Here is an 11761-nt window from a genome sequence, read left to right as displayed (position 1 = left end):
TTTTATTTGTTTATTCAGCTCATCGTTGCATTGTTTATGGAGGCTGTGTGACAGCCTGTTTAATATTCCTCTCCTTCCTCCTCGCCCTCGCCCTCAACTGAGTCGACTCCAACCTCTTCATAGTCCTTCTCCAGAGCAGCCAAGTCCTCACGGGCCTCGGAGAACTCTCCCTCCTCCATACCCTCACCCACGTACCAGTGGACGAAGGCACGCTTGGCATACATCAGGTCGAACTTGTGGTCAAGACGAGCCCAGGCCTCGGCGATAGCTGTGGTGTTGCTCAACATGCAGACAGCTCTTTGGACCTTGGCTAGGTCACCACCGGGGACAACAGTTGGTGGTTGGTAGTTGATGCCGACCTTGAAACCAGTGGGACACCAGTCGACGAACTGGATGGTTCTCTTGGTCTTGATGGTTGCAATGGCAGCGTTGACGTCCTTCGGGACGACGTCACCACGGTACAGCATGCAGCAGGCCATGTACTTTCCGTGACGGGGGTCACACTTTACCATCTGGTTAGCGGGCTCAAATGTGGCGTTAGTGATCTCGGACACAGAGAGCTGTTCATGGTAGGCTTTCTCGGCGGAGATAACTGGTGCATAGGTAGCCAGAGGGAAGTGGATACGTGGGTAGGGCACCAAGTTGGTCTGGAACTCCGTCAGATCAACGTTCAGGGCACCGTCAAATCGGAGCGAGGCAGTGATGGAGCTGACGATCTGACCAATGAGTCGGTTCAGGTTGGTGTACGTTGGACGCTCAATGTCAAGGTTGCGGCGGCAGATGTCGTAGATAGCCTCGTTGTCGACCATGAAGGCGCAGTCGGAGTGTTCCAGGGTGGTGTGGGTGGTCAGGATGGAGTTGTAGGGCTCCACGACGGCAGTAGAGACCTGAGGAGCGGGATAAACGGCAAACTCAAGCTTGGATTTCTTGCCGTAATCGACGCTAAGACGCTCCATCAACAGTGAGGTGAAGCCGGAGCCAGTGCCGCCACCGAAGCTGTGGAAGATGAGGAAGCCCTGGAGTCCAGTGCACTGGTCAGCTAGCTTCCTGATGCGGTCAAGGACGAGGTCCACGATCTCTTTGCCGATGGTGTAGTGGCCACGGGCGTAGTTGTTGGCGGCGTCCTCCTTGCCGGTGATCAGCTGCTCGGGGTGGAATAGCTGGCGGTAGGTGCCGGTACGGACCTCATCTGCAGAAGATAAGTTGGGAGAGCCATGAGATGAGATATGAGTCTGGTATCGGATGACCTTTGCACAAAAGGAAAATGAATACTGAAACACACTAACTGATAAATATACAATGAACGTTTTGCTGATCAACCCTTAAAATTACGCATCACTTGTGTTTTTGGTTTTTTTGTATTTTGAAAAATTCCATACCGACAACAGTGGGTTCGAGGTCGACGAAGACGGCCCTGGGGACGTGTTTCCCCGCTCCAGTCTCGCTGAAGAAAGTGTTGAAGGAGTCATCCCCACCCCCGATGGTCTTGTCTGAGGGCATCTGACCATCAGGCTGGATGCCGTGCTCCAGACAATACAACTCCCAGCATGCATTGCCCATCTGGACTCCGGCCTGGCCGACGTGGACTGAGATGCATTCCCTCTGTAAACAAAATAATTAATAATTAAAATTAAAACATACTGACTACCGACCATGATTCAGATTAATTAAAATAATCTGTCCAATTAAAAACACGAATAATTACAAAATTTTGAAATAATATCCATTTCAACGTACAATGATCGAAAGCACTCAATTACTGAATAGTTTTAATATTTGGGGCCGATCATTTAAAAATAAATAAATTTTATTTATTTATTTTAATTTAATTTTATTATATTATTTTTTTGGGGGGTGGGTGGTTGGGGGTTGGGGGAAGCTGGTAATTTGTATCGAGATTAAATATTTAATCAGATTCAGCTACAAAACCTGATATTCTTTAAAAAAATTGAGCCTGATTATTTTAAACGGCATATTCTTATTTTTCAACAGACTGCAGCATAATTATTCATTTCAAGACTTTTGGGGGAATCCTAGCACTCTCAGAATATCAAATAGGCACTCCCTTAAATAGAAAAGCATGTGACTTAATCACTCTTAGTACGTAACACATCGCCCAGAACAAAATCAGCTGGGCAGGTCGTTCGTGTCAAGGTGCTCTGTAATTAAGCTTCTATTCAATTATTCACGATCAAACGACCTAAGGCCTCCCAGTTCGGAATGAAATTAGTATAACTTTCCATTATGCCGGCGTATATAATTAGCCCTTGGTCGGCGAGGCTGTACTTAGATCAACCTTGGATCTCATTAGATATTGTGCGACCGGCTAAAATTCCCTTTGTTGTGAAAGAAGTGGTTTTCATTTCCTCGTCCCTCAGGCGACCCCTGAAGCCGTAGTGATGTGGGGCTTTAGGCATGGAAACGAAATCTTGTTTTGGCCGACCTGCGGGGACCATGTCATGATAATTGTAATACATTTCTGTATACACTACCTTGTTTTAATAATCAACTGTTTTTTCCTATGGGTCTTTGAGTAAAGAGATGCTTGTTGACATATCAATAACATTGATGTCTCACGTCCTGACATGTTTCAATTAACCCTTTTAATGTTTTCACAACATTTGAGAACACCCCTGCACAATGCACCTGACGGGAGGCTGCGGGTCAACTTGCATTGTGTGGCTGACCTATTTCAGGTTTAAAGCCTGTGTGAATGGATTCAAGAAAACCGCCTCAAACCGATTTGAAGCTTTTTTAATTCAGATTATTAAACGTCTTTCTAAGAACTTTGTAATGCTAAAACACTGGAATATGACGTCAATCTCGACCAACTATGGACATATCGTGTACAGGTACTGCAATAGCGACAGTAATGTGATACTCCCAACGGCCACGATTAATTGTGAACCAATATTGTTATAGCGGGTGTATGGTGAGTGTTATGTATAAAACATGTATGACCGACGACAATATCCACCCAGCGTACCTGAAGCCAACAATCTGACTCAGATGTTGAAAGAGGGAACTGGTAAGCTAACGGTGTTTGTTCAAGCAGGCTCACACAAAGGCAACTGGGCGGGAAATAGCGTCACGAGCTACTTGAATTGCACTTCTCAGAGCAACGTGGCAGATGGTGGTTTGTGACAACGTGAGACTTAAAATACATTTATATAACTTTTGATGTACATTTTCCTTGGTTAGTGAAGGCATTTTGAAATTTAACCGGAAATCACACTGAGGAAGATCACTGACATTGTGTCATCAACGTTAAAGACATTTTCGTACGTTATTGTCAGGTTATGACCCAAGAAAGACCACTGCATTAGAAAGATTGATTAAATTAATTTACTTCCAAAAAGTCATTCCGATATATCTATCGATAAGGGCTTCTAGATTCTGCCGTATTTAACCTATTAGCGAATTAACTTTCCAATGGGATAAATTAAGGATGTATTTTTTTATGTAAAAAAAACCCAAAAATATAATTGTCTACTTACCATTTTTGTTGTTGCGAGTTAGCGAGGAAGGTAGAGGACAGTTAACAAAGAGCTTTACTCTCACAGAGACCTTGAAGTGGCTGGACGGAGAGGCGCTTGTGATCCGGGGCTAGGTGGGGCGCGCTTTTATCCACGGCTTTGTTTACACTACGTATCGAGGGACAACCGGCAATACCGGTGATCACGTGACACGCGTTGCTCGGGATATTGGATCATGTTTTCTACCTGTTGCACGCAATCTCGCTACGTTCGGGACCTAGTAAACCTGCGTTTTTCATTGATTGGTCGCAGGTCATCGTCTGTCAAGGTGTATATAACGTATTTAATGGGGCTTTCTCTGTGATGTTTTGTCGGAATTGAGAATATTCCAGAATAATATTTGTTGATGTGAGTTTTCCTACTCTCTACGGTCCAATATCCCTCCACGGTTCTATAACCTTACAAACGAATTAATGTACCTGAGTGTATATTCCATTACGGGGTTGCCTGAATGGATTTTGATTGTATTTTTTGTCAAACATGAGATGACACGGGGTGCTGATTATCTAATATACTTTTATCACAACATACCAGCATGTACATTGCGTTGGTGCAGTATTGAAATATTCAGAGGAGTCTCATATTCTCATACAACTGACGAACGTGGTATTGTCCATGGAGTTATTAACAGACGAAGGTGTCTGCGTTTGTTTTGTTGTCGGAAGATGACGCGTGAACGGAATCAGGCTCTGTGTTGACAATCACCTATATACATATTTGTCCCGGTTTGGAACTGATATTTGAAGGACATTTGGCAATTTCTAATTCACAAAAGAAACGTAAATATACGCTTTTAAATTAGCGTATTCTGACAAATGTAGAATGTTTTGATTTACAAATATGAGCACCTTGCTACTATGTATTTTGTGGCAGCAAATTCTTTTATATCAACAGTCTGAAGCATAATCATATTTTTCAAGAATTTTCAGTGACAATTTATTTGTTTCGATAAAAATTACCAGAATTCCAGGGTTCGCTGTACACTGGACGCTTTCACTTTGAACGGTACGTTCCACATTAACGAGGGTTCGCAATACACTGGACTCTACAGGCGCTGTTGTGTGAGAATATCATAACTTATTAAGCTACCAACATTATTTATTTAGCAACATGTCTTAAATATATCAAAGCAGTTTCAGACAGGGACTGCACTTGTATGACAGAGGCAGCTGATGCTAACAGGACCGCCAGGCCAGGTGATGTATACCAATGTATGTGTTTGTGCAAAGGACATGAACTAGTTCAAGTTAGCAGGAAGCTGTGTTGTTTAGCTGCGGTCGTAAGAACTGCGCACATCTTCATATTGTGTCATTCAAGACATTTTCTGAGCTGTGGCGTTGAAGTCAATTAATCACAGTATAGATTAAATCTCTTCACCTGATCTCATCTGATAACCCCTCTTTGGTTTATTATTAATGACGGAAGCTCAAATAGTCATTGCCTGCTCACCTTGTGCTTGAGATTGCATGCGTGCTATCTTGGGTCAGTAATAAAAGAAGCAAGCCTACGCGAGTGGTATAACGGAATCTGAAGGTTATAAAACAAGGTAAGGTACAAGAGGGTACCGTTTCACATGAGGCAGGCTTCCGTACCACACAGGACAACAGGGGCTACCGTATAACACAGGACAACAGGGGCTACCGTATAACACAGGACAACAGGGGCTACCGTATAACACAGGACAACAGGGGCTACCGTATAACACAGGCCATCTTCCCAAGGCAAGTGAGTTAACTGACTATAAAAGTCCAGTTTCCACCCTTGCCGAACTAGGCTGGTATTATGGAGTTACATTTTGGCTGGACTAACGAGTCTATGCATAGTCCTATCAAAATCGCGCACCGAAATCGAAATCCGGTTCGTAAAGTGTCATGCAGATATCGGTCGACTGCAGCATTTGCAAAGCATGTGCACCGCTAACTCGTTGTCAACAGATATTTTCTAAATCTTTTCATGTTTTTAATCAAGGTGCTCACGTGATTTGATGCACTTCGCGATGTAAGACTCGTTTTATCACTGGGCGCCACCGTTTTGTTTGAAGCAAATGCGAGAGGTTGAATCTGATTGGTCAGTAGGAGAGGCAAAGAAAGGACATAACTCGCAATAGCCACTGGTGACGCTACGGTCGAGCCCAGGAATTCCAGCCTAGTTCGGCAAGGGTGGAAACTGGACTTTTATAGTCAGTTAACTCACTTGCCTTCGGAAGATGAACACAGGACAACAGGGGTTACCGCATAACACAGGACAGCAGGGGCTACCGTATAATACAGGACAGCAGGGGTTACCGTATAACACAGGACAACAGGGGCTACCGTATAACACAGGACAACAGGGGCTACCGTATAACACCAGGCAACATGGGCTACCGTATAACACAGGACAACAGGGGCTACCGTATAACACAGGACAACATGGGCTACCGTATAACACAGGACAACAGGGGCTACCGTATAATACAGGACAACAGGGGCTACCGTATAACACAGGACAACAGGGGCTACCGTATAATACAGGACAACAGGGGCTACCGTATAACACAGGACAACAGGGGCTACCGTATAACACCAGGCAACTTGGGCTACCGTATAACACAGGACAACAGGGGCTACCGTATAATACAGGACAACAGGGGCTACCGTATAACACAGGGCAACATGGGGTACCGTATAATACAGGACAACAGGGGCTACCGTATAATACAGGACAACAGGGGCTACCGTATAATACAGGACAACAGGGGCTACCGTATAATACAGGACAACAGGGGCTACCGTATAATACAGGACAACATGGGCTACCGTATAACACAAGACAACAGAAGTTTCCGAATAACTCAAGACAACAGGGGTTACCGTATAACACAGGACCCTATCCATATAGCAAAAGTTAACAGAGGTCACCTCTCTGTCATGAAAGGACAGGATTCCCTTAGGCGACATTAAACGAAACAGGTCACCATGATAGTTTGAACCGAGGCTACATCATACCTCGACGACCTGTATCGTTGCTCATACTGTCAACCACTGGTTATTCTCGTTCAGATTTATCAACGGCGATAGCGTCAGGATTTTCATCTGGTTATTCAATCCTAGCGATATGACATCAAAACTGTTTTAACATAGGTATACACAGTAGTAGTACACACTCTCCAACATTAAGACGGGAATATTGAGAAAACAGCCTGCACTGAAAAAGGATCTTGAATAATGTAGTGGGAGACCAACAGTGGGAGTCTCACGAAGGCTGGGAGGCCGAAAGCTTGAGACCATGACATTGTATATTTATGTATTTATTTGAACTCCCCTATGGGGATGTAGAAGATTTACTGTTGTTGCAGTCAAAACCTTGTGACACGCCGCCATGACCAGTTACAGCCTTACCATTACTGGACACAGCGTGTTTGGGTGGTTGTCATGATGTGGTGAGACACCAGGTGCTCACGTTGTGGTAGATACTTTCATACGCGCATGTTAATCTTCCATTCGATGTGGGACTGTCACATCCCTCAGTATTGTAAAGACTGTTACAAAGCACCTGTTATCCTGACCACTCTTCCAGCTGAATCCCAACACTGGCGTTGTCCAAGGAACAACATGTGGTCCTAAAAATAGATTTGTGCGATAGTTAATTCGCTTCTTTTTTAAAGTTTGTAACTTACACGAACTACCTATTAAGGATATTGATTTTCTTGTTCACAGTGCTGTGTTTTAATTACTACCAAGAAACGCACTGAAACTGTTAAATATGCGTAAACGTACTGAGTCACTATCACGCAACTTGTTGCTAATGGCGTTGTCAAGAAATAACCTAGACAGATACAAGTAATTAACAAAGACACGTGCATGTTCAGTAAATGGCCTTGAGTAATACAACCCTGTCAGCGTGTCTATGGACACAAAATCCGTTACTTGACAGGTACGCTACATGGATAATCTCCGTCAATAATGCAATGATTTATTTACACGTTACATGGGCAGCTATCCCCTGGTTGACCCAGCACTAACTAATTACCGCCAGTATTGACTCTCCCGACAGTGGTAGGATCCAGCAGGTTAGATTCTTATACTATACGTTTAGAAAATACCAAAATACGAATTGGGTTGTTTAAAGACACTGCTCTCAAAACATTCCGTTTCGGTTTAACTTATATAAAACATATATTTTTTTCATGACTAGGCATCTTGACTAACTTCTTCCGGCAACCCAACTTGCCACTTTGTGACATCAGATATGTTAACAGTTTTTTTCTTTCTAATTCATTTCTGTATATATTTTACACCTTCAAAGTCACAATAAACTAATTGTATAAATGTTTCGAAAATGTTCAAACAGAAACAAGTCTATCTGTATGTTAATATGCATGCATTCACCTCCTAAGGCGCAGCCTAAGGAAGGGACATAAATTCTGTTCAGCTTATAATTGCATCTGATTTACTTAATCCCCCCGACAGCGTACGTGGTTGTGGGGACGCCGATACTACAATACAAGCGTCTTCTATATGTAAGGATTTGTAATTACAAATGTAGGACGAGATAAAACAAAATGGATTCCATTTCAATTAACACCTTTGTCCTTGACCGACATGACCTATACCTGCGGCGGGGATTTCAACTGGAGGGTTCACCCATTAGGGCGCTGTCTCTTCGGTGCAAACACGACTGTGAATTGATGCTGATAATACGCACTACTTCCTTACGTTACTGCATTGTAAATGGTTTTTTTCTCCTTTTAACAACGAGAGAGAGAGAGAGAGAGAGAGAGAGGAGAGAGAGAGAGAGAGAGAGAAAGCTTTGTTCTGTAGATGATGCCCTGTGTCCGAGTCTCCAATACAGCTGTGTTCTGTAGATGGTGCCCTCTGTGTCCAAGTCTTCAATACAGCTGTGTTCTGTAGATGATGACTTCTGTGTCCAAGTCTTCAATACAGCTGTGTTCTGTAGATGATGACCTCTGTGTCCATGTCTTCAATACAGATTGTTCTGTAGATGATGCAATTGTGTCCAAGTCTTCAATACAACTTTGCTCTGTAGATGATGACCTCTGTGTCCAAGTCTTCAATACAGCTGTGTTCTGTAGATGATGCCCTCTGTGCCCGAGTCTTCAATACAGCTGTGTTCTGTAGATGATGCCCTCTGTGTCCGAGTCTTCAATACAGCTGTGTTCTGTAGATGATGACCTCTGTGTCCAAGTCTTCAAAACAGCTGTGTTCTGTAGATGATGCCCTCTGTGTCCAAGTCTTCAAAACAACTTTGTTCTGTAGATGATGCCCTCTGTGTCCGAGTCTTCAATACAGCTGTGTTCTGTAGATGAAGACCTCTGTGTCCAAGTCTTCAATACAGCTGTGTTCTGTAGATGATGACCTCTGTGTCCGAGTCTTCAATACAGCTTGTTCTGTAGATGATGACCTCTGTGTCCAAGTCTTCAATACAACTTGTTCTGTAGATGATGCCCTCTGTGTCCAAGTCTTCAATACAGCTGTGTTGTGTAGATGATGCCCTCTGTGTCCAAGTCTTCAAAACAACTTTGTTCTGTAGATGATGACCTCTGTGTCCGAGTCTTCAACACAGCTGTGTTCTGTAGATTATGACCTCTGTGTCCGAGTCTTTAATACAACTTTGTTCTGTAGATGATGACCTCTGTGTCCGAGTCTTTAATACAGCTGTGTTCTGTAGATGATGACCTCTGTGCCCAAGTCTTTAATACAGCTGTGTTCTGTAGATGATGACCTCTGTGTCCAAGTCTTCAATGCAGCTTGTTGTGTAGATGATGACCTCTGTGTCCGAGTCTTCAATACAGCTGTGTTCTGTAGATGATGCCCTCTGTGGCCGAGTCTTCAATACAGCTGTGTTCTGTAGATGATGACCTCTGTGTCCAAGTCTTCAATACAGCTGTGTTCTGTAGATGATGACCTCTTTGTCCGAGTCTTCAATACAGCTTGTTCTGTAGATGATGACTCTGTGTCCAAGTCTTCAATACAACTTGTTCTGTAGATGATGACCTCTGTGTCCAAGTCTTCAATACAACTTTGTTCCTTAGATAATGACCTCTGTGTCCAAGTCTTCAATACAGCTGTGTTCTGTAGATGCTGACCTCTGTGTCCAAGTCTTCAATACAGCTGTGTTCTGTAGATGATGACCTCTGTGTCCGAGTCTTCAATACAACTTTGTTCTTTAGATGATGACCTTTGTGTCCAAGTCTTCAATGCAGCTTGTTCTGTAGATGATGACCTCTGTGTCCAAGTCTTCAAAACAACTTTGTTCTGTAGATGACGACCTCTGTGTCCAAGTCTTCAATACAACTTGTTCTGTAGATGATGACCCCTGTGTCCGAGTCTTCAATACAGCTTAGTTCTTCAGACAAGGAAGACACCCGACTTTAACAAAGTGTATGAAATATGTGTAACCCGTGCAGGTATCTGAGAGAAAACGACGTTTTGTGTTTAGCATGGCATTATAAAAGTCCACGATCAATAATGACAGCCATAACAAAAGGCACGAACAAACCCACCATGTGACTAAACTTAACACATCATGAATGCTGATGCTGATTTGAACTTAATTGGTATGAAGTAAGTAACACAAAGTGTGTTTGGTATGTAAGGGGAAACAAAATATAGACAAGACCAGTTAGTATTGAGACACCCTAAGAATTCACGTGAACGTTTAACTGACACTTGATATCAAGTGTTATAGGTATTATTGGCGCGTCATGATCTGTATGGAGAGGTTAAATTAGCATTCAAAGTACCGAGTCACACATTGTGATTGGCATCAAGTACCGGTTCTGTCGTCCACCATATTCTTCAGAACACGGCTGACCTTTTGACGCGTCGTGTTGTTAACAGCCGTAGTCAATGGCAACATCCCACGCACAGTCAGTATCATCCAGCAACAACCGTATGGGTATATGGCATTATTGAGGCTCGTATTGACATGGAAAAGCTTCCATGTCAGATATTCTCTCATTGCATAATAAATAACGATGCATGGTTTATCAGTCCTTACACACCGCCTTAGTGGTAATCTCTCTGACCTGGGACGAGTATACCAGTAACGTGTAACATAACAGTTGTGGAGATGAACCATATTTGCTCTCATATTTATATGACTCGGCGTTTATTAAGACCCGGTGTATTGAAATAAAAGCGACAACTCCTTTCTGAAATCGTAAGAAATCACAATAAAGTCACAAGTACGTGTTTATGAATTACTATCAAATAGTGACGATACCAGGGTGAGAGTAGCCTGCCCCACCGGTGGCACCAATCACAAACACATGCAAAGGCAAAGGTCAATTGTTCACCTGCAGAAACACAGGAAAATATGGTATAGGGAATTGCATCGGACATTTTTGTTACTTATGTGAAAAATATGGACATGTCCTCAAATGTCTACCATGTAGAAATGAAAGTTTTTGCTAAGACCGCGAATGCTGTAACCCTGCCGAAACAACTTTTGAGCAAAACTCGCATGACGCTCTTCGTGGAAATCTTCGAAGAAAGAGCAAGCTCGATTGTACCTAATAACTTGTGAAATGTAGACACCAAAGGCGTAAGCCGTTGAAATATTGCTCGGCATAAAGGGAAATTTGACTGTTGGAAAGTTGAAGTCATCCTTCTTGTCATACACACCTGTGGATAGGTTTTGCCACTCTGAATCTTTATACACAGATCTAGATATGAAACAGATGAGGTGGCTTCACTGTGAATTGGCTATTCGGCCATTATGGGACGTTATCAGATCCCATATACCTGAAGCTGACCGTATACTTCTTGGCCATATTCCTTTGTTTTGCCAATTCAAGGAGAAATTCCGATTCATATGCATAAAAAAACTCAGCATAAATGGAAACACCATGGAATGTCTAATTCTTGCCTAAAGTTCACATAATGTTTTCTGAGTAAACGTTAGATGACATTTACTTTCATTTTTGACAGATCGGCTTCAATGGGGGTCCGACAGCTATTGGAGGGCGGCTATTGAAGATCTGGCGTCTATTGTGGTCCGGCGTCTATTTGGGGACGAGGCTAAATGGAGGTCGGGTGGCTATTGGAGGTCTAACGCTTGTTCGGCGTCGACGCACTGGGGCTATGACATTTATTTGAAGGTCCGGTGCCTACTGAATGTTCAAAGTTCATTTGGGGGTCCGGCGTCTGTTGACGTCCAGCGTGTATTGGAAGTTTGGTGTCTGTTGAAGGTCAGGTGTTTCATGAAGGTCTGGCGTCTTT

The 11761-nt window shown here is 43.2% G+C and overlaps 1 protein-coding gene across 1 annotated transcript; it reads right to left on the bottom strand.

The window, feature by feature from the left end:
• On the bottom strand, positions 1-3654 carry LOC124120934 (tubulin alpha-1A chain-like). Its single transcript, XM_046483844.2, has 3 exons — positions 3498-3654; positions 1380-1602; positions 1-1189 (listed from the first exon to the last, which is right to left on the bottom strand). The coding sequence occupies exons 1-3, from the start codon at positions 3498-3500 to the stop codon at positions 60-62; spliced, it is 1356 nt and encodes a 451-aa protein (XP_046339800.1). The 5' UTR covers positions 3501-3654; the 3' UTR covers positions 1-59.
• Positions 3655-11761: the final 8107 nt, after the last annotated feature.

This window comes from Haliotis rufescens, unplaced genomic scaffold (genome assembly GCF_023055435.1).
Source record: "Haliotis rufescens isolate VD_foot unplaced genomic scaffold, xgHalRufe1.0.p SCAF_10, whole genome shotgun sequence".
Lineage (NCBI taxonomy): Eukaryota > Metazoa > Mollusca > Gastropoda > Lepetellida > Haliotidae > Haliotis > Haliotis rufescens.
The sequence above is the reverse complement of the archived record's forward strand: the minus strand, read 5'-3'. Positions and strand labels throughout refer to the sequence as shown.